Genomic DNA, 27,677 nt, shown 5'->3' with positions numbered 1-27,677 from the left:
GGTGCGAGACTGGGAGAGCGCATGTGTGGCCCAGCCAGGTACTGCTGTCGAAATTCTCAAACTAGAGGTGCAGGGTGCACAAACTCCTAAAGTGGAGCACCCACAGGGACTCACATCTCGAAGAACCTCAGTTACTGCACAAGGTGACTAACCTTCTCTTCATTTGGTCTAAATTTAAATGTTAGACTGACATAACTACATTGGTCAGGGGTGTGAAAAAACACACCCCTGACTGACATAACTGTGCCAACTTAATCCCTACTCTAGATGCAGCAATGTCAATGGAAGAATGCTTTTGTCCATGTAGCTAACTTGATTCAGGAAGACAGTGTTCCTATACTGATGGGGAAACCTCTTCCATTGGTATAGGCTGCATGTATGCTATGGGGTTATGCTGGTGTAGCTATGCGGGTATAGTCTTGATAGTGCAGACACAGAAAAAATCAAGAGACCATTGGGAGCTGAATAATTAGGAAAGTTTTGTTTTCCTCTTCCAGTCTATGAATAAAAACTAAGTATGAGGATGAGATCTATTAGTTCTAAAATCCTGAAGGACCCGCTAGTGAGAAACAATCAGATCAGTTCACTTACTCCAGATAGTACTTCCTTCGTTTTGTAAATCAGTTTTAAATGCAAAACTTGTTTTGATGAACCTTTTTCCTTATATATCCAACACATTAATGGTAGTATTAATTAATAAAAACAACTTAAAAAATTTTCTGCATTAATTGGATTCAAATTTCCATCCAAATAGAGTTTGGCACAAATCCCAAGTAAAACTCTTCATCATAGTAACTAAGATATGCATTATTCACCATTTTCTATCCTAATAGAAGTGTAAAAATTAAGAATCTGAATAAATATAAGGCAAGCTATATAATTGCCTAAATAAATATGTATAGATACACTATGCCTGGTTAGTGTTGTTTTTTAATTTATTTTTTTTTAATTTTTTTTTTTAAAGTACACCTCTACCCCGATATAACGCTGTCCTCGGGAGCCAAAAAATCTTACCGAGTTATAGGTGAAACCACATTATATCGAACTTGCTTTGATCCACCGGAGTGTGCAGTCCCACCCCTGCCGGAGCACTGCTTTACTGCATCATATCCTAATTTGTGTTATATAGGGTTGCGTTATATCGGGGTAGAGGTGAATTAAGTTTGGTGTAAAGACTCTATTTAATTGAAAATCAGTGTGTTTTTAATATGAATCAATCACCAATCTGTCTTTAGGAAAAGTAACTAAAAAGTACGAATGCAAAACATGATTAAAATTGATTTAAATTAAGGTTTCCTGCTTACTGATTTAAATCATGGTTAAAATAGGTGATTTTAATCACTTTGATTTAAATCAATGCATGCTGCTGCCAGCTAAGAGAAGACGGCTGCTCCCAGATATCCAAAACACAAATGCACAACTATGTTCCTGTAAATAAGTGTCTTGGGAGGTTATTCTTCTTCATCAAGCTGCCAGAGAGAAATTTTCAGGCTATAGATGGTCCAGGTCTCTAAGGGGCAGATGTGGTGTTTTCAGTTTCCTCTGTACATCTATAAACAAGAGTGGCATGTAGAGTGGTGGTTAGTTTTTTATAAATCTGAGTGATTGTGGTCCCAGTAATCTATTAATTAATGTCCTTTTCATTCACCCACAGAACAAATGTAGCCTTTTACTTCTGTTTGCATGTTCTACAGATACTAACAGTGCACAATTGCTAATTTTATATTGTCTTCAGTTCATTCATATTGAATGCCATTATCCTGAGTTCTAGAAGTACCAGCTAGATTGAACATGGTTCCATTGTCATGATGGAGGATACATGGAGTATGTATAATGTACGAAGGGTTGAAGTGGTCCAATCACAGTATCTCCCAGGCATCTGCCTCTCCTGGTCCTTTCCTCTTACTTCCTATACTCTTCACTATTTCTATTCCCCCATTCATGCCTCCCTCACAACTGCAGCTTCTTCCTCTCTGCACTGCTATTCTTCCTCTCTTATTCTTAACTTTTTCTCCTTGGCCCACCAGATACCCATCTCTTTTACTACTCCCTGAAAATTACAGATACAGTGGTAAACTGTAACTTTGCATTTTCTAATTTCTGTGTGATTTAATAGTGTAAATAATACTGCTTTGGCTGAGATTTTTGGATAGAATTTCCTTAGGATAGTCTCAGACAAGAATAAAGGGGGGGGGGGAGAAGAGGGTGAAGTTTCTCCCAACTGGTCGACAAAAATTAATGATTTTAGAGCAGAAACACCTCAGTATAGTATTCAGTGCTAATGTCTTCTATATACAAAAATAACTTTTCTTGATAAGGAGCAGCTATGCTGATGAGGCCTGGTCTATACTTAATGTTTTAATGGCATACCTTTGAAATTTATAGGTGTGATTTTTTTTTTCCTGATATAATTAAGCTGATAAAAGTCCTAGTGTAGATACAGTTATATTTGTATAGGATGCATTATGCCAGTATATTTTCAGCAAAGCAAAATAACCTGTATCCATATAAGCACTACGGCTGTCAATTAATTTCAGTTAACTCAAGCGAGTATCTCTAAACAAATTAACTCGATTAAAAAATGAATCACAATTAATCAGTTTTAAAAGTGCTGCTAAACAATAATAGAATACCAATTTAAATATATTAGAAATATTTTGTTTTTTTCTACATTTTCAAATGTATTGATTTCAATTACAACACAGAATACAAAGTGTACAGTGCTCATTTTATATTTTTTATTACAAATGTTTGCACTGTAAAAAAGATAAATAGTATTTTTCAATTCACCTCATACAGGAAATGTGGTGCAATCTCTTTATTGGGAAAGTGCAACTTACAAATGTAGCTTTTTTTGTTACATAACTGCACTCAAAAACAAAGCAATGTAAAACTTTAGAGCCTGCAAGTCCACTCAGTCCTACTCCTTGTTCAGCCAATCACTAAGACAAACAAGTTCGTTTACATTTACTGGAAATAATGCTGCCTGCTTCTTATTTACAATGTCACCTGAAAGTGAGAACAGGCATTTGCATGACACTTTTGTAGCTGGTGTTGCAAGGTATTTACGTGCCAGATATTCATATGCCCCTTCATGCTTCGGCCATGGGTGTTTAATTGCAGTATAGACATAACCTTAGCATGCAGCAGGCTAGTGCAAGGTAGATTTCATCCCAGCTTGCCACAAACTGTGTTCATGTAGACAAGGCCTTTCTTCCATGCCATTTGCAGGTTTTCACTTGTCTTTAATTTGAAATAATTTATTTTCTTTATGATTTCACACTTTTAGTGCAAGTCTTTTAACTAGAAAAAAGAAAAACATTTAATCTGAATAAAGCATAATCATGGGCTTGTAGCCATTTAGGAGTTTTCACTGTTTAGTTATGCATTAGATTGTTGGCATCCTTTCGTCTGCGAGAGACAGTGGGAATTACAGCCTATGATGTAGATGGTTTGTAATGTCTCATGTGACCCTTAACACTCTCTCTGGACAGTTGTTGCATGACATCTTTAACTCTTTCAGTGAAAACCTTGGTATCCTTAATATAACAATATAAATGTTTTAAAAATGCAGTTCTAGGGTTTTTTCCCTGTGAATCTGAATGTTTGTAGCACATTCACTTGTCAACCAATATCTCTCGGGGGATGAGGAATGAGTATGGGCACAGGTTTTGGAGTCAAGAGATTTGGGTTTTATTCTCCGCTCTTACAAAGACATTGTTCTGAAGCTTAATTCGCTAGTGTTTGTAAGGTGTTCAGATATGGAGGTGATGAACACCATCAAAATCTTACTCGCTGATAAAAGTGATTATAAATTATGTGACACATTTGTCCTATCTTATAGGTTTGGGTTAATCTGTCAGAGATCTTGCACACCTGAACTGTCTGGAGATGAGAGGGTTTTTTGTTTTTTTTCCCCCTCCCTCTTTCATGATCAGCACGAGGCAGCACAACCATCTTTTCTTCACTATGCTGCACTAGCAAATGATGGAATTAAACATGGTGAGGAATAAATGGTGAGGAGCAGCTGGCATGTCTGGTGATACTGCAACGGTGCAGAATGGAAAGCAAGGGTGCTCTTATCAGTTAGCTGGAAGGTTTAATTGGATTGATGATGACTGGCTAAAGGACAAAAATATGGAGGGAAAAATTTCTGATCAGCCAATATAATGGAGGTTTTTTCGTCTGACTTTACAGGTTAAGATTCATACATGGTATTCATTATAAGTGGATTTGCAAATTGGCAAAAAGGCATTATAGAGACATAGCAAACTTAAGATGTTACACAGTGCATCTGCAGGCACAGTAAAAGCTACTATAGCTTGGATGATAGTTTGCTATTATTTCTAAAGGAAAATGTAAACGTCAGATAAAAGATGACAGACTGATGAAAGGGTTATGTATTGCCAATTGCTTATGTATCTAGATTCCTAAGCAGTTTCAATACAATTAAAATATAAATCTTGTTTGGCTTTTTGTTCTCCAATTGGGCAATATTCCAGAAATTAGAAAATGTATTCAATTCAGTCAGTTGTAATCTATGCAACAGATCTTTAGTGATGTTTAACAGATGCTTTAATTACATCTCATACAGGTTAATATGGATTATTTTTCTGTTGTTGTAAACTAACTCACTGGTGTTTATCAGTAAATGTAAGAGTTTAATTTTTTTTGCATCATTAAGGATGATCATACAGTAGAAAACTGTAAAAGTTTCCTTTGTTTGCCCTGTTACATTTAACAGCATTCAATATGCAATCGTTAGTATTCTTAAAGATGTAGTAATCTTGATTTAATATCTTAACTATTAAATACTCTGCTGAAACACTATTGGTGAGATCACATGATCATTCCTATAGAATTGATGAAGTTATTGCGTGTAAACCGTACAAGAGAAAAAGAGAAAAGTAATGACTAAGGTCACATTTCACTAATTTTGTGTGCCTCGTGTTTTTAAGTGCCCAACTTTTGAGACCCTTATATCCAGAGTTTCAGAGCTGCAGAGTACATGCAATTCCCACTGAAGTAATGATTCAGCTGTCTAGCACCTTGTGTACCACAAAAGGCATACACAAGCGGGCTAAAGGTTTTCTGTGCTACTTACACATCATTTCTCTGGAGTATTGTATATTAATAACAAATGTTTTTTGTCATTTCTAATTCATGATTCACATTGCCCACTTTTATATTACATACATACATACATACTATGTAGGAGAAAAATGTTTGAGCATTATTTATTACCAGGGTTGCAGCAGTCTGAATGACATATTCAACAATATCTTTGTCACATCTTCACAGGATTAAAAGAAAGTACTTTAGACAAAGACAGTTGAACTATATACTCTGACTGAACCGTATATACCTGAAATGGAGTAAGCTCTTGATTATAAATATCCAAGTTGATTTTGCTTGTCTTATGTAGTATTGCATCTAAAAAAATGTTAGATTGATTTTGTAATCACTTGAAAGTTAGGAAATGCCAATTCCAAGGTTCCTTGTCTCATCTGAATTCTGTCCTCTTGTGCTTCTATCCTGAATGAGGATGGGATGTTTGTGGGGAGAAAAAGTATGTGATAATGTCAAGCTGTCCTGCAGTGGCTGAAGGCCATGAGTATCAACCTCAAGGCAGACTGACACAAAGCAGGGCACAAACCCCAAATCAGCTGTGAGTTCTATACTTAGATTTCACCAACCAATTATCAAGTGTAAACTCTTAAGCACTCTAGAAGCCTTAACATGGAGTCACAGACAGTCCCTTGGGCACTCTGGTCTATCTTGCCACCCAGGTAAGCTTGTCTTTTTGATAGATGATCCCTTACGTCAGAAAATCACAATAATATTCAGGTAACTCTCGGTCCCAAAGGATCAGTCAGTTGCCCCAAGTCAATTGCATCTTCCATCACATCAAAGACAATGCTTGTAGCCAATCTTATAATAAACAGTCTAAAGATTTATTATTGGTAAAAGGAAATTGGAGTTATTTATAAGGTTAAAAGCAAGTATACATACACACACAAATGAATTAAAGTCTTAAGTTTTAAAAGGTAATATAAGAAGCAAGCTCTACATGTCCCAGAAGGCTAACCCAGACGAATCTCTTGCTCATGCCTAGAAAACTTTGTTCTTGAGAGTCCAAGCAGCATAAAGATACAATTCCTCTTTGTTTGGACTTTTTATTCATTCCCCTGCCCTTCTCTGAACTGCCAGCTCAACTGATGGGAGAAATTCACTTGCATGTCTCTCTCTTTTTGGGGGGTGGAGGAGGCAACTGAGAGCAGTCAACAAAGTATTTTGTTCTCTGATGTTCCACACTAGTTATTCTTCTGTTGAAGGTCCTGCCTAACAGAAAAGGCCCAAACACCTTCTGTTGGAAGCAAACATTTCACATTAATTCATGTCTCCTTTTCTATAACTGTGTAAATCACCAGACAGGAATTACAAACGCAAACGCTCAAATATTACTTTACAGTGTGGGATATAGATGTTGTAAGTCAGATTAATGTATGCAGCAACTTACAAACATTCAATAAAGACTTTTAAAGGCACATTTTATAACTCTGAAAACCTATTTTTAACAATACTAACACACAGGTGAGGCAGACTAATTCCAATTATGTATTTGTTAGTATCCAAGTAAGGCATGGGGACTTCGGCATAATCTGGAACCTGGTTTGCCAGTATCTCAAGTGTAGTCAAAAATTATATCTTAATGCGCACACATCGTGGTGCAGAATTAAGGTTGCAAAAACATTTTATTATTTCTAAACTTTTAGAGTGTTTCACTTTTCAACCTAAGAATTGTTATTTCCAAATGAGGGGAGGTCTTTAAACCACGATTTGAGGACTTCAATAACTCAGACATAGGTTAGGGGTTTGTTACAGGAGTTGGGGGGAGAGATTCTGTGGCCTGCGTTGTGCAGGAGGTCAGACTAGATGATCATAATGGTTCCTTCTGACCTTAAAGTCTATGAGTGTGATTAAACCTAAACCAAATTATAGTCAATATAACTGTAACAAGTCTCCCATAATGCCTCAGCAGTGTTTTGAAGCCTGAACCTTTAGCATTGTAGTACAGACTGCTACCCCTTGAACTACATGACAGTTAGCTGGCAGCAGAAGGACATCACCCACTGTCTGTACCAGTACAACAAAGAAGGAAAGTTAATATAGTTTGTTCAGTAGTGCTTACCTTTTCTTTTTCAACTCTGCTATGGTGTTCTTGGTAGTGGAGGTGTATTGGTTACAGTGGCCTCTATTAAAAAGTCAGCATTTGACAACAATTGTTACACAATGTATGTGACAGCACAGTTCCCTCTAGTTAAATGAGCCTGTTGAAACTCTCCAGCAAATGCTGGCTTTTTAATGGCAGCCATCATACCACCCCACTTACCACCCCCCACCCTCCAGGATTTTATGGGATCCTCCTCCAACTCAGTCCAACTTTAAACAGTGTAATGTCTCTGCCTCATTTTCATTTGTCCAGTAAACCAACTCTTCTGAGGTTCCCAGAGTAGAGTATGTTTCTGTTTCTAACCTACTTCATAGAGAGGCTATAAAACCTGCTACATGCAAAGCAGAAAGCGTCTTGAATGTTTTTAAAGGAAATATTTGAAAGCCTCCAAAGCTCAAGCTAAATAGATACTTGTTATGAGGAATGACTGAACTATAAGGCAGAAGACCTTTCAGTACCTTTCCAGATACTATATTATGTGTGGAGGGTTGGGGTGAGGAGAACTATTTGGCACTGGTTTTTGTTTTTCCTCTGCAGACAGAGGGAGACTCAGAAGTAACTTGTGAAAACCGTTGAACAGCCTTCTTTGGAACTGTTGAGATTTCCCACATACAGCTAAATGGGAGGCTTGATGCAGCTGACAAGAATAGAAAAGATGGCATGTGTAGCTTGGTTTATACTGTAGTGGCACTCCCCTTCCCCAAACAATTAAAATTAAATAAAACAACCCTGTCCCGGTGGTGAAGAGAGATCGTCATAGTTAGCATGAGACTCAGAATAGGTATCATCTCCATCTTTTTTTGTTGTATTAAGCCTTGTTCGTATAACAACAAAAAGATAATGTACTTATAATCTCTCAGGGTGGGTTAGAGCTCAGTCAGCTAAACAGGACATGATACAGGCACAAGTGTACCCCTGTACCCAGAGATGGAATTCTGAGTAACTTTTTTTTTTTTTTTTTTTTTTTTTTTTAGTGTTTCTTGCTGGTGATGTAGTTTCCCTTTAGCTTGTCCTGTGTCCATTGAAAAACACCTCTAATGCTAGAACACTGGATTTCTGTAAAAATCAATTACCAAGACACTTCTATAAAATATCCTGCCTGTATGAACCAGATCCTTTGGGCTCAGTCATCAGCTCTGCTGCTAGCCTGCATGGGCAACATGCAGTGTCAGACTCTGTGTGGCAGGGAGAGCAACTGCCGCCTGGGTACTACTCTCTTCCCACACATGTGGATGATGAGGGGTAGTGGGCAGGTAGGGAGTGAGCAAAGCCTTGGCTCTACCCTGTCAGTGTGCCAGACAGCACAAGTAAGCCATTGCAGTGGAGTAGGTAAGGCTTATACCACACAGAGCAAGAGGGAGAGAATGGCTGAGACTCTGACTTCTCAGTGACACTTTAGTCCTGTTCTGTTTCCGAGGCAGCACAGGTAGGCGCTGCTCCTTAGTTCGGCTGGATGAGTAGTGAAGTCAATGGAAGTGCTTGAGGAATATGCCCTACTTGGACTAAGAGTATTGCAATCTGGCCTTGCTGCTGTTATCAACAAAGAGAGGCTAAGAAGAATAGGATTGCAAATAAACATCACTGGATTAAACAGAGTTTTTCCTCAATTCAGATGATGGGGAGTGCGCTTTCAATAGAGTGAAGCTCAGATAGTCCACAAACTCTGTGCACATTCAGCATACTGTATAGTGTTTCTAATGCTGCAAAGAAATCAGAAAAATAAAGTTGGGGGGTTTTTTTGCTTTTATTTGTTTAAAATATCAGACTGACTAATAATATTAAGGTGAAATTTAAATATAATTATTTTTGAAGGATTTATTTTTGTATAATATATTGCCTAATTGGAAGGAGTTCAGGGAAGAGTAAAATGATTAGGAATCTGGGGGAATGAGAAGGTTAGAGGAGTTAAAATGCACAGTCTGGATGCACAGAGATGATAAATGGGGGAAATAACTGTCTGAGTAATTAAACACCAAGGACCAAATCCTTGACCCTGATTAAATGGTAAAAATAGCTGTGTAATCCCTTAGTGACACTTAAACCAGTGTTGAACTAGTCCAGCCACTCTCTTAATAGTTGTTCTAGTGTGGAATAGATCATGAAAGGGGTGTTTTTTCCAAGGGAGTTGGGTGCAGAGTCTTTTGCATATAAAAGAGCACATCAAAATGAGCTTCACATCCACGTAAGCAGCCCACTGCATCCTGCACTATATCCACAGAAACTATAGCCTTAGTGCTGTAGTAATGTCTTCAGAGATATGGTGAGGAAGAGGGTCTGGTTATTGAAATACTATCTATTCCAAACAAATCTGGTACCTTTTTGGAGACTTGTCGGGAAGGAGTTTTACTTGCCTGTTCTGTCTACATCTCCCATAGCCATGAAGTATCTTGAGCCAGGCAGTATATCAGAAGAGAACATACTGATGAATTTGGCCTATTAGACTCTAGAGTAATTTCCCACGGGAAGTGTCAAAAGACCCATCAGGAACAATTCTGTACTATTCATTCCTATGGTTCCAATATTGATTTAAAAGTTTTCAGTGACGGAGAATCCACTACATCCCTTGTTAAATTGTTCCAATGGTTAATTATTTTCACTGTTAAAATTTGACACTTTATTTCCAGTTTGAATTTGTGTAACTTTAACTTCCAGCCATTGGATCATGCTACATCTTTCACTGCTAGATTTAAGAGCTCATTATTAAATATTTGTTCCCCATTGTTGGAGGGTGGGATTTAGTATGACCAGACGGCAAGTGTGAAAAATCGGGATGGGGGTAATAGGAGCCTATATAAGAGAGACCCAAAAATCATGACTGTCCCTATAAAATCGGGACATCTGGTCACCCTAGTGGGATTTCGTTTATCCTGGATTCTTTACAGCAAATAACAAAGGGTCCTGTGGCACCTTTAAGACTAACAGAAGTATTGGGAGCATAAGCTTTCGTGGGTAAGAACCTCACTTCTTAAAGGTGCCACAGGACCCTCTGTTGCTTTTTACAGATTCAGACTAACACGGCTACCCCTCTGATACTTTACAGCAAATAGTCCTCCCATACAACTATGTTCCTAAGCTCTGCATTAGCTCTGGGCCCTCTCTCTTCTGCCTCATCTGCATTGCCAGGGAATCTTCAAGCAGTGACTTTCCCTGAGATCCCTTTTAAGAAGTCCCTGAGATTACTAATGCACAAGAACCTCTGCATGAAAATGGATACAGTCTCTGTTCCCTTTGATGTTGCATGTGAAGTGGAAGATGTACATCCCTCTGGCTACTTCTCTGGCCTCCATCTGGTCCCTACAACAATCTCCTTGTGCCCACCCCACTCATGAACTGGGGGGGGGGGGGTGTGGATAGGGCAGGAGTCCCGGAGGGCGGGCCAAGACCCCCTCATGGGGTGAGGAGGGAACCAGTTAAGATTTTGGCAGCTCATCACTGGGCATCAGCCTTCTACATTTAAAGGACCAAGGCATTCTGCGAGTCAACACAGTTATTCGTCAAGGTGGCCGACAGGATGAAAGGTCGTCCCAGTGTCTGCTCAAAGAATTTCTTCTTGGATAACTGCTTGCATTTGCTACTGCTATGATCAGGCGAAGGTGCCACCCCGATGATTGTAACCGCTCACTAGACCAAGGTACAGGCCTATTTGGCTGCTTTTCTGGCCCAAGTGCTTATCCAAGATATCTGTAGGGTAGCCACCTGGTCTTCCGTCCATAAGCTCACGTCCCACTATGTACTTACCTAGCAGGCCTGGGATGATGCTAGCTTCGATGGGGCTGTACTACAAGCTGCTAAACTGCGAACTCCGAGCCCACTTCTGAGGATACTGCTTGTGAGTCACCTAGAATGGAATTGGCATGAGCAAGCAGTCGAAGAAAAAAGTTACCTACCTTTTGTGACTGTTGTTCTTCGAGATGTATTGCTCATGTCCACTCCATTACCTGCCCTCCTACCCCTGTGTCGAAGTTGCCGGCAAGAAGGAACTGAGGGGTCATAGGGTCAGCAGCACCTAAAATACTGATGCATGAGCATAGCACTTAAGGGGGCACCACAGCCGACCCTATGGATACCGGTAAGGCAAAAGTCTCTGACAACTGTGCACGTGGGTGCGCACACACCTAGAATGGAATGGACATGAGCAACACCTCTCAAAAGAACAACAGTTACAAAAGGTAGGTAATTGTTTTTTTACATTAAGGAGGGCTGAAATCTCGTTTAAATCTAAAACTATTGTCCTAAAAAAATAAACATTTCTGCACCATGTTTTCAGATTATACAACATGTATAATTATACAACATGAGATCCTTAAAATGTTGTACTGAGGAAAGAAGGTTTTGAAGATGCTGTTTCACTGAAAAAAATTATAAATGATGTTTGGTCACGGTAGGGTAAGAAATAGACAGTGATGTATGCTTTAGCAGCTGTTAATAAATCAAATTAAATATTAGACCATATAGGAGATGCTACAGAATAGTTCTGAATATTACATTCTTATGTATTACTGCATAATGCAATTCTGTTGTCAAATCAATATGACTGTTAAATATATTCAAAGTAATTATTGTATATCCCTAAGCAAGAGAATTTGGGCTCAGGTACATGTCTTTTTTTCCTTTGGGAACTCATTTGGGGTCCTCGACACCTGCACAGTCCACAAAAAGGTAGCTGTTAAGATGAGTGGTAGAGAATCTATGAATGTATTCCTAATTCAGCTTTGCAGTTGAACATTCGTGGAGTTAAATATTCTGCTTCTGTGTTCTACCTCTTCTGCCAACCTGTTCCTGTAGATCTCTCTTGAACTCCTGCATATGTAAGGAATGTAATTGATGATAAATGTCAGCTAACTCAAAAGGATATTAACAAAAATAGCACCCAGTATTGCAGTGGGGGGGTTGTGGTTTTTGTTGTTTTGTTTTTTGTTTTTGTTGGAGTTTTTTTGGTAGGGATCTGGACAAAGGAGAGTGGAGGAGGAGGGATTAGGAGAATGATAATGAGGTAGCTTTGCAGATTTTTATGGGGTGTTCCTCCCAAGCATGAGGGGCAGCATGGGAGAAGGAATGAAGGTACTTGTTGGTATATTTAACCAGTGGGCAAGAGAAGCTGACATGGTCTGATTGGAGGCAAGTGTCATCAGCTCAGTAGAAATGAGAGATGAGTAGAGAGGGGACTGACCATCAAGGACTTTGAATGTGAATACAAACAGCTCATGTGGTGATAAAAGAGAAGTCAATGGAGGGATAAAAAGAGAGAAGTGACATGGACAAAGTGATGGGCTATGAGACTTATATTTATGACAGCATCCTGTGTGGGGCAAATCTGCATTTGTCAAGGCTAGAGAGAAGGATGTTGTAGTAATCGAAATGCTAGATGAGTGTTAGCTGTGTGGATAGATGGGAAAGACCATGTCTTTGAGATATTATGCAAAAAAAAAATTGGCAAGATTTAGACGTAGCCTGGATCTGAGGACCTAGAGAGGGGATCAGGTTGAAGATGATGCACACGTTATGGCCTTAGTGACAAGCAGGATGGTGATGTTGTCCACAGTGATGAAGAAAGAAGGTAATAGGGAGGGCTTGTGGGGGAACTTCGGGAGCTCTGGTTTAGCCAGCTTGAGCTTGAGCTAATATCTATACATCCATGAGGGAATGCCAGAGAGACAGGCTACGAACTTGGTTTGGATAAAAGGAGACCATTCAGTCACAGAGGAGTAGATCTGAGAGTCATCAGCATAGAAATAGAAGTTGAAATTATGTTTGCATAATAAGATAAGGTGTAGAGGAGAAGAGAAGGGGACCAAGGACAGAGAAGGAAACCCATAACAGAAAGTTTGAGGACAAAAGAGGATGATCCTCTGGAGGACACTCTGAAGGTGTGTTTAGAGAGGTATGAGGAGAACCAGGACAGGATAGAGTGACAGAATCCAAGGGAGGTCAAGATCTCAAGAAGAGGAGCATGGTCCATGGTGGCAAAGGCAGCTTGAGAGGTCAAGGAAGATGAGAATGGAGTACTGGGTTTCTGCACATTAGCTAGGAGGAGGTAATTCAAGACTTTGGCAAGAGCAGTTTCAATCGAGTGCAAGAAATGCAAACTGGATAGGAGTGGGTCTAGGATGAAATTTTTTTTGTATTTTGAGGGGGGAAAGCTGTGGGAGAGGTTGAAGAGAAGAGTAAGGAAGATATGAACATGACTGCAAGGGAGATCAGGAGATCGGATGGGGGGGTCACTGCAGCAATTGAAGGGTCTGCGACAGGGTAGGAGTCAAGATGTGGGGGGTAAGGGAGAAGGGAACGCAAGCTGAGAGGAGAGGGAAGGTTATGTAATATTTTGTCCGTTTTCTGTAGGAAGAATTTGGTGAGATCCTGGTCAGAAAAAGAAATGAAGTTGAAAACTTCAGGAAAAACTCTTTCACTAGGAGGGTGGTGAAACACTGGAATGCGTTACCTAGGGAGGTGGTGGAATCTCCTTCCTTAGAGGTTTTTAAGGCCCGGCTTGACAAAGCCCTGGCTGGGATGATTTAGCTGGGAATTGGTCCTGCTTTGAGCAGAGGGTTGGACTAGATGACCTCTTGAGGTCCCTTCCAACTCTGATATTCTATGATTCTATGAAAGTTTGAGTGAGTCGATGGTGGCAAAAAGGCGGCTGAGATTGTGGGCATGGGATTCAAATGAGTTGGAGAAGCGTTGTTTAAGCAAGAAAGAACTGAAGGAGGAGAGAATAATTTGTAGTGGAGGAAGTCAGCCTGATCACAGGATTTCTGCCAGTCTCTCTCCTCAGCACAAGAGTAGAAGTGGAGGAAGCAGACTTTGTGGGTGAATCAGGGCTAGAGGTTGGCAAAGCAAACTATTTAAATGGACTTTGGGGTGGGGGAGAGAGTCAGAAGAATTGGGTGGAGGATTATGTTCTTTAGTGCTCTAAATAGACCTTTTCAGAGAGAGAAATTGAGCCTGGATTTTTGTACTGCATTCACGTAGTTCAAAGGCAATACCTTTGCCAGAAAGGCAAACAACAGTTTTATTTTCCAGCCAATCCAGAGTAGATTGTGTGGCAAGTTTTACTCTTGCAAATTTAGCAACAGCAGCTTTTGCTATTGACCCAGTTTGATTTGATTTCAAAAAGGAGAATAAGGTTTGTGTGCTATAACCCACTGCTATATAGTTGAAACATAGTATTTTTGCCAGAAGTGACAGTATAATTTGCCAACCAAGTGGGTTTTATAGTAAAATAAACTATGGTTTGATTACTAGCTGCTGCTGCAAAACATAATCTAATATGATTTTAGGAAGGAGCTGGCCTTTTTCTAATACTTTGTATTAGCCTTCTTATAAAGTGCAAACTTCACTACTGCTTCCTGAGTGAGGCAGTTTAATTTGCAAACCACTTTGTGTTTTATCCACTAAGTTAAACATAATTGTATAAAAACAATATACAAATTATTTTAAAAAAAAATTGGCTGCAAGACCTTAAACTACCCCATAGGGAGCATTTGGGGGTGGTTGTTTTAAAAAAAGACCCCTGAATCTGCCTTAATTGGCAGACTAATACATCAGGATTTGGGCCAAGTGAAAGTTCAAGTGTGTGTGTGTATGTATGTATGATATATATATATATATATATATGTATTTATATTTCTATATATATATGCGCTGAGGAATATGAGAAAATTGGACATACCTTTCCTAGAATTTCCAGAGGTTTTATTTTAGAAAAATGAAATGTTTCTGTAACTTGCAGAAACCTTGAGAAGCTTTCTTATGAAGGCAGTTCTCTTGTAAATGAGAGAGAGCAACATTTAGAATTGATGCTCCACAGATACTGGATCCAAATTCAAGTGAACGGCTCAAGAGTACATGGTTTCCTCCCCATCAAACTGTTCTTGCCTGATCTGAAGGGAGACCATGCACAAAATGTATTCAGGGACATAGTCACAATGAGCATTCAACAGTATCAGGCAGCCTAGTGCCACTGTGTATTGATCAGTTCTAGATTGTAAACCAGATGAATGATTACCCTTTATTTTTATGCATTAGAATTTTTACTTGAAGTAGATTATTATACAGTCAGAGTTCTAAATCATGATCTCCGTTTGGTGGTGGCTGTGGCATTTTAATGTATGTTCAAGGAAGGCCAAAAGTAAACGTTTAAGACCACGTAAAAATCAGACACATCAGAAACAGAATAAAAATAAGAACTCTGGTACAATAGCTCAGAACAAGCAGAATGCAGAGAAAAATCATTAGATCATCAAAGCCACAGCAATATTTCAATGTAATTTACTTTAAAAAAAAAAATCACAACTTGAAAACTGGGGCAAACCATGTTTTCTTGTTTCCAGCTCAAGTAATTGAATTCTACCTAGGTAAAGACTGTCAGCAATTTTGATTGAATAAATTATTCTTCTAATGTGGTATTCTGCTGTAAAATCATTGCCATATTGCTGAGATGAACAAAGGATCCTATGTATCAGTCTCTTATTTTTTAACCACTTTAGGATGAATGTGTGAGATTATACGATTATCAGTAGCAGAGTACACAGGGGATGTAGTATTCAGAAACATGAATTCATTTCCTCTGTGGATAATCCTTGTCTGGACCTGCATAAATTAAGAAAATTACTTCCCTGGGTTTCAGCCATACTTTCTATTGAACAAATTTTCTGCTGCAGATCTAAGATCCCTAGTCAGTTTTCCATGTGCATAAAACTGTGGATTATTACTGATGAATGGAATCTTTACCAGATATTTAACAGGAAGGCTAAGGTTGTTACCAGCTCCAGAATTTCTGTAATAAATTCTGATCTGGCACTCAAAACAAATACAAGAAGCAGTTCAGTTCAGTATGCATTATACTTAGTTTTTTTCTGTATTTACTTAAAAACTTCACTCTTTTCTGGCTTACGGACATTTCCCTACGGAAAAGCAGAGTGCAGAAAGAAGGGCAGCTAATTAAATCCCTCCAAACTTTGTCTCTCTTTCTAACTCATCAGCAATTTCCTTTTTTAACTACGTTTGGGGAAAAAAATCAAATAGCCAGTTTCTAATGAAGTACTGTTCCTTACTAGTCAATTATGTCTCTTCCTTAAATTAGTTATAACACTAAGCAGATGCCATCATTTAGGAAAAAATTATAATGCCTGTATGTAAATTGATAGATGCTCTCACCTTGAAAAATGTATTCAGTTTTGGTCACCTCATCTCAAAAAAGATATAGCAAAAATAGGAGGTATCCAGCGAAGAACAATGAAAATGATTACAGGCAAACTTCTATTTCAGGAAAGATTGAAAAGACTGCAACTGTTCAGTTTAGAATAGAGATTGATAAAACAGTTGAGCATTCCTATTTACCCTTTCTCATGAATAATTACAAAAGAACAAGGGGTAACTAAAAAGCAGAAAATTGTATAACTTGGATTGTAAGGTTTTTGGAGGGATCACCATCTCTTTTTTTTTTTTTTTTTTTTTTTTTTTTGTCCTATGTTGCCTAGTACTGCCTAGCATAATGGGATCCTGGTCTACCTAGGGTTCCTGGGTGCTGTGGTGGTGGTGGTGGTGGTAATAATTATAATAACTAATAATAAATTTTAAAACTGAAGAAAATATATGTACACATTATATAATTAGCGTGTAACTCACTACTGCAAGCTGAAATTCAAGCCAAGAGTCTAGTAGGATTAAAAAACAGATTTAGATGTTTATATGGATAATGAGAATGTCCACAGTTACATCAGATACAATTTTCAAAGGTCTTATAAACCTTCAGGGAATAAATCAGCCACTAACTGATTGGGCTCAGGGGAAGTTACTTTCTATCAGCTGTTTTTTCCATAATTGTCTGCTTCAGGGTTCCTTATACCTTCCTCTGGAGCATTTGGTACCAGTTACAGATAGGATGTTAGACTAGCTGGAGAACTGTTGTGATCCAATATGGCAATTCCTGTCTTCTTGCCCCACTTCAGTTGTATGAAACTATTGAAACCATTTTCAGTATTGGTTTTCTACTTCCAAACTGTACAGACAATGCACTTGGGGAATATCCTGATTAACATGTTAACATTTGTTGTTTGTATTGCAGTAATATCTAGAGACACATCTACAAAGCAAGAAAAAACCCAGATCAAACCAAAATCCACAGCAGAGAGTCTGAGAGTCTGTCTTGGGCTCATACTATGGAGCTAAAATCAGCAGTGTAGATGGTCCTGCTCAAACTGGAGCCTGGTCTCTGAAACCAGTAAGGGGGTTTTAGCCCTATACCACAAGCTTAAGTCAGTTGGCCTGAGCTCTGAGACTTGCTGCCAGGATTTTTTTTTTTTTAATTTTTGCATGTAAACATATCCTAGAAGACCGGCTAAGGATATGGGCTCCATTACACTAAGTACCATACATGCGTCCACACAAGAAAGATTTAAGTGCTTGAACTCTACACAGTCCAGTCTAATATTTAATACACTCTCTTTACATATGACGTAAATGATGTTACTTCTAATATGTGTAGGAATAAGTAGGATATTGAAAAAGAAGAATCTTTTTTTCCTGTGGAAAAATGTGCATGTAGGAGTTTGGGGGCTAGATTGGTCCAACAGACACTGTCTCTACTGAGGAAGCTACAGATCCACAGCACTACATGGGAGCTCCAGGAGGCACTGTGCCTCAGGAGAGATGCTGTTGCCTCCAGTACTGTGGCACATAGGTGCCTCCATGGTACTATTAAGAGAGAAAAGCTTATGTTTCCTGTGTGACCAACCAAGAGCTCTGGCCTACAGGGAAGGAGGAGCATGGGGCAGGGCCAAGACCTCAATCACCTCCTCTTGACCCTTTTGGGGGCTTCTGGCTCTGCTAGTAATGCTAGGTTCACACAGCCCTGGGGCTTGGCGCTTACATGCAGCCTTCCTACCCTCCCTCCTTGCACACCTGTGAGGGGAAAGAACAATTTAGCCCTGTGCTTCTTTTAATGTGCATAAGTTATTTTAAGAGTAATCTGGAAAGATATTAATAGGAGTTTTTCCAGGCATAGTGGACTATTAAAGACTTCCACACCAGTTTGTGAAACCCAGATGAGGCTGGTATTAGGTACAATACCTGCATATGCAGTGCTTAGTAGTAATTTTAATTGCCTAAAAAGCGATCCTTGAATTTATAAGCAGAGACTCTCACGTAGGAGTAAAGTGCTTATTTTACCTCTGTGTTCAGCGCTGGTGCGACCACTGCTGGAATACTATGCCCAGTTCCGATGCCTACAATTCAAGAAGGATGCTGATAAATCAGAGAGAGGATTCAGTGAAGAGCCAGAAGAATGATTAAAGGACTAGAAAACATGGCTTTCAGTGATACTCAAGGAGCTTAATCTCTTTGTAAAGCTAAATAGACGGTTAAGAAGTAATTTGATCACCGTTTGTAAGTACCTATAGTCAATCTAGCAAAGAAAGGTATATGACAGTCCAGTGGCTGAAGGTTGAAGCTAGTCCTATTCAGACTGGAAATAAGGCAGAACGTTTTAACGGTGAGAATAATTAACTATTGGAACTACTTAACCAAATGTTGTGGTGGATTCCCCATCACTGACCATTTTTAAATCATGAGGGGAGTCTTTTTTTTTTTTTTTTTTTTTTTTTTCAAATGATGTGCTCCAGTTCAAACAGGAATTACTTGGGGGAAATTCTATTCAGGTGTTAGGCAGAAGGTCAGACTAGATCAGGGGTGGGCAACCTGCGGCCCGCGGGCTGCATGCAACCCATCAGCATAATCTGCTTGCAGGCCGTGAGACATTTTGCTGACGTTGACCATCCGCAGTCATGGGATCCCCCCGCAGCTCCCAGTGGCCGTTGTTCAGCATTCCCGGCCAAAGGGAGCTGCTGGAAGCGGCAGCAGAGAAGTGGGTTTGTTTGTTTTTTTTTAATTTTATTTTATTGGATATTTTACTGAGTGTTTTTGTGGTGGTGCCCACAAGTTTGCTTTTCTGGAAAATAAGACTTTTTTAAAATTTTGCTTGGAGTGCTTGTACAGACACTCCCATAAAGACATATCATAGTAATGTTTCTTAAGTGGTTCTCAGGATGTAAAATAAGAGAGAAAAATCACACTTGGTTGTGGATTCTAAGAGTGCTCAAAATACAAACAGTGGCTGTACTTGAATGATAACCTTGCCCAAATTCTACTTTACTTTCAAATACTATGAGGCAGGAAATTTTCACTTCTTATTTATTTTTAATGAATTGTTTACAGGAGGAATTCAGCATATTTTAATACCACAGTTGAAAGTGTTGCATGGTGCATTAAATATAATGCTGCTTTCTTTTCACCTGCATGCACTTTTGTGTCATGTCCATATTGCATTAATTTGCAGAGCAGGTACTTTGAAGCTCACCAAGTACATGGCTGTGAGTCCCTGACTTTGAGAATATCAATGCTAAGAGTAACTTTCTTTAAAAATAACCACAAAAGTATGTGTCTAGCCCTTTTTACTGTGGAGATTACCTTGGAAATGTAAACTGATTTTTAGAACTGAATCATAGAAGTGTAGGACTGGAAGGGACCTCACAGGTCATCTAGTCCAGTCCCCTGCATTCATGGCAGGACTATGTAATAACTAGACCATTCCTGACAGATGTTTGTCTACCCTGTTCTTAACCTCTAATGATGGAGATTCTGCAACCTCCCTAGGCAATTTATTCCAGTGCTTACTACCCTGACAGTTAGGAAATTTTTCCTAATGTCCAACCTAACCCTCACTTACTGCAATTTAAGCCCATTGCTTCTTGTCATATCCTCAGAGGTTAACAAGGACAATTATTCACCATCCTCCTTGTAACAACCTTTTGAAAATTGCTATCATGTCCTTCCTGCCCTAGTCTTCTCTTCTCCAGACTAAACAAATCCAATTTTTTCAATCTTCCCTCGTAGGTCATGTTTTCTAGATCTTTAATCATTTTTATTGCTCTCCTCTGGACTTTCTCCAGTTTGTCTACATCAGCAGTTCTCAAACTGTGGGTTGGGACCCCAGAGTGGGTCACGACCCCCCTTGAATGGGGTTGCCAGGGCTGGCTTAGACTTGCTGAGGCTGAGGTCTGAAGTCTGAGCCTCAGGGCAGAAGCCAAAGCCCGAGGGCTTTAGCCCTGGGCGGCCGGGCTCAGGTTACAGGTCCCCTGACTAGGGGCTGAAGCCCTTCAGCTTTGGCCTCCCTTCCCAGAGCGGTGGGGCACCGACTTTGCCCCCCCTTCCCCCGAGGCAGTGGGGCTTGGGCGGGCTCAGGCTTCAGTCCCCCCTCCTGGGGTTGTGAAGTAATTTTTGTTGTCCGAAGGGGGTCACAGGGCAATGAAGTTTGAGAACCCTTTGTCTACATATTCCCTGAAATGTGGTGCCCAATACTCCTGCTGGGATCTTATCAGCGCATAGTAGAGTGGAAGAATTACTTCTCGTGTCTTGCTTACAACACTCCTGCTAATACATTCCAGAATTATGGGGGGTTTTGTTTTTTGCAACAGTGTTACACTGTTGACTCACATTTAGCTTGTGATCAACTATGACCCCCAGATCCCTTTCTGCAGTACTCCTTCCTAGGCAGTCATTTCCCATTTTATATGTCTGCAACTGATTGTTCCTTCCTAAGTGGAGTATTTTGAATTTGTCCTTATTGAATTTCATCCTATTTGCTTCAGACCATTTCTCCAGTTTGTCCAGATCATTTTGAATTTTAATCCTATCCTCCAAAGCATCTGCAACCCATCCCAACTTGGTGTCATCCACAAATTTTATAGGCATACTTTCTATGCCATTATCTAGATCGTTAATGAAGATATTGAACAGAACCCAATCCAGGACCAACCCGTGGAAGACCTCACTCGATATTCCCTTCCAGTTTAAGTTTGAACCACTAATAATTACTCTCTGGGAATGGTTTTCCAACCAGTTGTGCACCCACTTTATAGACCTCCATCTAGGTTGTATTTCCCTAGTTTGTTTCGAGAAGGTCATGCGAGATAGTATCAAAAGCCTTACTAAAGTCAAAATAGACCACATCTGCTGCTTCTCCTCTATCCACAAGGTTTGTTACCCTGTCAAAGAAAGCTGTTAGATTGGCTTGATGCAATTTGTTCTTGACAAATCCATGCTGACTGTTACTTATCACCTTACTATCTTCTAGGTGTTTGCAAATTGATTGCTTGTTTATTTGCTCCATTATTTTTCCGGATACTGAAGTTAATAAGCTGACTCCTCTATAATTCCCTAGATTGTCCTTATTCCCCTTTTTATAGATTGACACTTATATTTGCCCTCTTCCAGTCCTCTGGAATCTCTCCTGTCTTCAATGAGTTTTTGAAGATAATCACTAATGGCTCAGATATCTCCTCAGTCAGCTCCTTTTTATTTTTATAAATGGAGATATCCCATCTCCTAGAACTGGAAGGGACCTTGAAAGGTCATCAAGTCCAGTCCCCTGCCTTCACTAGCAGGACCAAGTACTGATTTTGCCCCATATCCCCAAGTGGCCCCCTCAAGGACTGAACTTACAACCCTGGGTTTAGCAGGCCAATGCTCAAACCACTGAGCTATCCCTCCTCCTTGAGTATTCTAGGATGTATTTCATCAGTCCCTGACAATGTGAAGACATCTAATTTGTCTTATTTTTAATTTGTTTTGTCTCTATATTAGCCTCAGATCCTACCTCATTTTCACTTGCATTCACTATGTTAGATGTCTAATCGGAACTAACCTTTTTGGTGAAAACTGAAACAACATTTCCACATTCTCTGTTATTGTCTTCCCCCCCCCTCACTGAGTAATGAGCCTAACCTATCCTTGGTCTTCCTCTTGTTTCTAATGTATTTGTAGAATGTTTTCTTGTTACCCTTTATGTCTCTAGTAGTTTAAGTTCATTTTGAGCCTAGGCCTTTCTAATTTTGTCCCTGAATGTTTGTGGTGGTGGTTTATATTCATCCTTTGCAATTTGACCTACTTTCCACTTTTTGTAGGACTCTTTCTTGAGTTTCAGATATTTAAAGATTTCTTGGTTAAATCAGGGTGGTCTCTTGCCATACTTCCTATATTTCCTATGCAGCGGGATAGTTTTTCTCTTGTGTCCTTAATAATGTCTCTTTGAAAAACTGCCAGCTCCCTTGAACTGTTTTTTCCCTTAGACTTGCTTCTCATGGGATCTTACCTACCACTCCCTGCGTTTTCTGAAGTCTGCCTTCTTGAAATTCATTGTCTTTATTCTGCTGTTTCCCTTCTATCATTCTGTAGAATCATGATCATTTTGTGATAAGGTTTTAGTGATTCGTTTTCTTAAAGAGTCTCCTTTCACTCACACACAGCTGCCAGGGCTGATCAGTGGGACCCATGAAATACATGGCTTTTGGTCCCTCAAATTTTTAGAGGGACTCCAGATCAGTTTGATGACATGGGAACCAGAGAGTAAGGTACCACCTGGGCTGCTGGTAACTGCAGTCCCTCTCTTCTGGCACATCTGCTGAGCAAGTGGTGGGGCTTCTGGTCCCATTTAGGGGAAACTCAATAACATGAGGTGGCCTGATCTAGGAGACTAAGCCAGAATTTAGAGTGGGAGAATCCTTTATTCTAATAGTGTGTCTAACACTAGTTAGTGGGGATAATAATGCTTATCTCTTGGGCTGCAGAATATTAGGATTAGTTTGTCAATGTCTTTAGAGCACTATGGGTCATATTTTCAAACAAGCTCAGCTTTCATTGGGACTCTCAGTATGTTAGTTGCCGAGCAGTTTTGAAAATCTGACCATAACTAAATGTTAAGCATTATTTGAAAGAGCGAGGAAGAGGAGGAGAAGCCTAAAGAGACAGTGGGATAGAAGAGAGAGCAAAGGAGCCAGAGAGATGAAAATAAGGAGAGCAAAGGTGATGGAAACAAAAGAATGGGAAACAATGTGAAATGGGAGAAAGCTAAGGGGTGGAAAGCAAAGGGGGGTGAATAGAAAAATGAGAGAAAGAGGGAATGAGATGCTACTTTTTCAAAGAAAGAAGAGCTTGTGAATAAAAACAGTGCACAGAAATGAGAGAGAATAGAAAATGTATATGGAGATGGATCAAATGGGTCATTTATGGACAATGAGAACTAAAGGGGATAAATACCAGGAAGATTAGAATAAGAAATAAGATGCACACAAAATATTAGTGAATTTAGTTTATTTATGATCCACTATTTTATTGTGCTGCTTCTGCAGATATCCTATATCTGTTAGAGGGGGAATGGAAAGGATGGCTATTTTATTTACCTGAATATGGCTGAATACACTGGATTCTATAGTTAAACCATTGGAGGGAAAAACCCTCTACAAAACCAGAGAAGATCACTTTAAATTAATTTGAATACACACACGCTTCTTCAATGAATGAACCTTTCAGCTCCTAAACTTCTGGTTATATGGTGGGGAAAAAGGTTGTTGGTTTGTTTTATTTTAAATTGCAACTATGTATAGCATTAAGTCTGAGGTGACAGACTCCTTTCTCCTGCAGCAAAGGAGGCTGGTGGTAGCCTGAAGACTATCTCTCCCTGTGCATCTATTCAAGTTGTTAGATAATAAATTGTTTTGTTAATTTTTCAGAGGCTTCCTGCAAACAATGGAGGTGTCAGAACTTATCAAAAAAGTTAGCAAGAATCTTTTCTAGTGAATGTTGTTAGACAACCTAAATATAGGGGTCACTACTAAACCCTAATAATTCTATTATATAATTAGACATTATTGAGGATGGACCAAGATTCACCTTATGGGCCTTCCCTTGATCCTTATTGTGTTGCCTTGTATCCCAGTGGACGAGACTTAGTTAAATTTGGAGGGTGGAAGTGGAAGTAATTGTTTCACAGGCCCAGCCCTAAAATGCGAGAAGGCCCGTTCTGCATAAATAATTCTTACAGCATGCACTGTACATTATATATCTTATTTCTATTCATTTGAACACACAGAATAGATTAATTTTATAAAAGCCTAATGATAAATCAGCCATGGTAAAGAAGAGCCTTTTTCTTGATGTGTAGTTCGGGCTTGATCCTGGAAGTTGCTGTGTTCCTCGTGGTAGTTGAGCATCATTAAATTCAATTAAAAACTATGAAAGTGCAGGCTCAAGCCTTTAGTCAAAAAAGAAGCACTTCTGGTGTCTAAAAGACATACTGTACCTATGTTGCAAAAATTGGGGGTTGGGAAGGCGTGCCCCTTTTACAACATTACATTTTGTTAAGCAGGGACACTAGAACATCATGTAAAAATGTTATCCTTTAATTTCATTGTCATTTTCATTAGAGATTCTAACTAGGCTCTGGTGGTGTTCAAGAAGAAGGGACACGGCATTTGTAAATACCATGCACTAAGATGCAAAAGACAGTATTTTTCCTATATGCAGAGTTTGACATGTGAAAACAAATGTCTTCAGTAAACTGGCATTTGTCAAATTTAACCAAAAAAACAAAAAACAAAAACTGTTAAAATAGGTTCTTGGGTAGAATCCTAAAGCATGAGTCTAGGAGCATTAGACTGCACAGTGCCGGTAGCAGTGTGCTCCCTAGTGCAAGTTTCCTGGGAGTGTTTCTTTTTCGAACTGACACAGCAAAGTCTCCAGTTCTGAAACAGATGTTCTTCCAGCAGCTCTGAAGTAACATTACTTGCTGGATACAATGTCATATCAAGGGGTTAGTGGTCCACCTCAGCCTTCTAAGAGGACTTACTGCTAATGAAATCAAATGCTTAGAGAAGCATGAGATGCAGGACTTTAGCTAGTATTTTGCCTCAACTAGGGTGGTCAGTTCATTTCCACAGTACAGCACAAGGTTGCTTTTCACCATTGCAACTTTTTTCAAAACAAAATATTGGTAAAATCCTCTAATTTCCCTCTGATTAAGAACTGGCTAGAAGACTGGAATGATTTGTTTGTTTGAAGAATGTTGACGTTAGAGTGGGAATCGGAGGGACTGCAAACAGTGGGTATTGTTGTGATTATATTTGCGTCTCTGAAGCTGCTTCATTTGCTGGGACTGATTGATTTTTCAGAAGGTAAAGTGGTCAATCACTGTTTGTGCTGTTTGTAGTATCTAGTCTGCTTAAAAGCTGTCTACGTAAAACAGACTGCTAGTCTGATATAAAACCTGTAACGTGAAAATGCTTGAAAAAGTGAGAAGAACCTGTGGACTGTGAAATCTTGTTTTTGTTTGTTTCCTTTATCTGATATTTTAAAACAGAAGTAGAATCTAACATAGGGTTTATTATATACAGTGTATTACATTTTACAGCGTATCTGCATTGAAGTATGTTGGAAAGGTTGAAAACACATGTATCTATCATTTACAATAACCTTTGAAAGCTGCTCACCAGTAGAAAACTTAATACATCGAGATTTATCATAGTTTGTTTTATAAAACTGAGTGCTCTTCTGCTTTGATATATGTTCTAAAAATAATTAGTGTGTGTGTGTGTGTGTGTGTGTGTGTGTGTGTGTGTGTGTAACCTATTTATTTGATTAGACTGTCTGTTCTCTATGTATATAGGGACATAACATGTCATCTGTTAATGAACAGAACTTCCCTTTAATTTCAATACCAGGTTCTGTTTAAAACAGTGCAGACCTTGGTACAGATACTAAGCATTGTTTCATGATACTGAATATGTTATCGTCACATTTGCTAATGAAATTTAGTTTTAAAAATCAAATTATACTGTCATCTACTCTAATTTCTGTCTGAATACTGTAGTAAACAAAAACCATTTATAGCCTAAAGCTTGATTTTTGTTGCTGTGTAAATACCAGATATTTACTGTAACTTTGGCACTTTCTGGTCATAGTCAGATAGCTAAGGAGAGCACACTAATTTTCTGAAGCATACCTTTTTTCTTCATAGTGGGAAAAGAACTTTGACTGATGGAGATTTGAAAAATCACCTCATAAAACTGTTCAACGTACTGATGAAATGTGAAATATTTAACTTAGCATTTTTACAGTTACTGAACTATTTAAATAATTCATCCTTAAAACCGCATGTGAGAATTTACATCATCGGGCAACAGCAAAACTTTCTACTAAATACTTTTTTTATGGAAGTGTGAAATTATTTTTCAAAGTTCTAAACTAAGGTTAATCTGTCCCTCATAATATTCACATTTTTTTTCTTTTAAACTCTGGGCTGTGTAGATTTGCACATAAGCATTCAGTGTTTTTAAACTTTCATCTTGCTTCATTGCATGACAACTTTATAATTGATGGCAATAAAGTATTTATAGAAAAAGGATAAAATAAAGAATTCATCCATTTAGCAATTGAGTTTGTCCCTTTTCTTAATTCTTCACAAAGTCTGACAATGTTGTATATGTTACAGCAAATGCAGTAAATCTTGCACCTAAAAAAATCTGCTAGTAATAAACCAACCCTGTAAGAAATAAAAAGTGCAGTGTGATATACAATAGGAAGCATAACTATTCAGGGTTAGGACTAGAATTATGTAATTAATTCCAACCAATAGTGTCATGATATTGCCTCACATAATATAATAATTGTATTTAAATCACCCAGCAACATGGAACTGATAGAGCTGTACAGGAGAAAAATAACAACATTATAAAACACAACAAAAACATTATAATATTACTAGTTTGACTAGCAGCAGTAGTTAGCGGGATTTCTTACCCCAGTGAGGCCTGTTTCATGCTCTTTCACTTATCTCTTACTCCGGCAAAATTCCCCCTAAAGCTAATAGGCATTTTACTCATGTAAGAAATTAATAAGGAGTGCTTTGCAGGACATTCATAACTTACAGCATTCACTGCAGCTTTGCCATTGACTTCAGTGGGACAAGGATCAGGTCCTAATAGCCAAATACTGATCCATTGCACAAAAGGAGATTGTGTATTTAGATCAAAATGGAAGATAGAGGATTACCCCCCAGATCCTGCATGAGGCACCTGCACAAGCAGGCCAGTGCAGCAGCCCTGTGTTTGTTTATATTTATAGGCTTCCCTTTGGTATTCATCAATGTAAGATATAAGCATCCCACCTACACTAATGAATTTGTCTTGACAACACCACTGGAAGATAGGGAAGCATTTTTATCCCTATTTGACAGTTGTGGAACCTGAAACACAGAAGTGAAAGGGTAGAACTTCAGTGGAGTTATGACAGTTTACGCCCCCTGATCTCAATGAAATTATGACAGTAATGCATGACAGTTTACACCAGCTGATGATCTGCCCCAGAGAGACATGGCTATGCTCACTCAGGAAGTCTGTGGCAGGGGTGGGAACAGAAATCAGATTTCCTGAGTCTCAGCCCAGTGTCTTACCCACAAAATTATCCTTCCTTCCTTCCTGTTCGAGATCAGTGAATTTGCACAGTTCCTGGATCAGTCAATCATACCCTTGCCAATTCCCCAAGCTTGCTCTCCTTTCCTCTGTCTGCATGTAGCTGAAAAGGGCTTTGCTGTCCCTTTACCTGCCTCACTGCT

At 39.1% G+C, this 27,677-nt stretch overlaps 1 protein-coding gene across 5 annotated transcripts in view; it reads left to right on the top strand.

Annotated features, from left to right (window-relative positions):
• The window catches only part of KCNIP4 (potassium voltage-gated channel interacting protein 4), a 372,094-nt gene that overhangs the window by 153,841 nt on the left and 190,576 nt on the right, over positions 1 to 27,677 (top strand). For 2 of the 5 annotated variants that reach the window (XM_054030737.1, XM_054030735.1), the window contains exon 1: positions 24,817 to 25,239. The exons of the other annotated variants lie outside the window; for them this stretch is intronic. In XM_054030737.1, coding sequence (XP_053886712.1) covers positions 25,128 to 25,239 — 112 coding nt within the window. In that variant the 5' untranslated portion in view covers positions 24,817 to 25,127. Of the gene's footprint in view, positions 1 to 24,816; positions 25,240 to 27,677 lie in introns of those variants that run through there. 5 annotated transcript variants of the gene reach the window in all.

This window comes from Malaclemys terrapin, chromosome 5 (genome assembly GCF_027887155.1).
Source record: "Malaclemys terrapin pileata isolate rMalTer1 chromosome 5, rMalTer1.hap1, whole genome shotgun sequence".
Classification (NCBI taxonomy): Eukaryota; Metazoa; Chordata; order Testudines; family Emydidae; genus Malaclemys; species Malaclemys terrapin.
The sequence above is the reverse complement of the archived record's forward strand: the minus strand, read 5'-3'. Positions and strand labels throughout refer to the sequence as shown.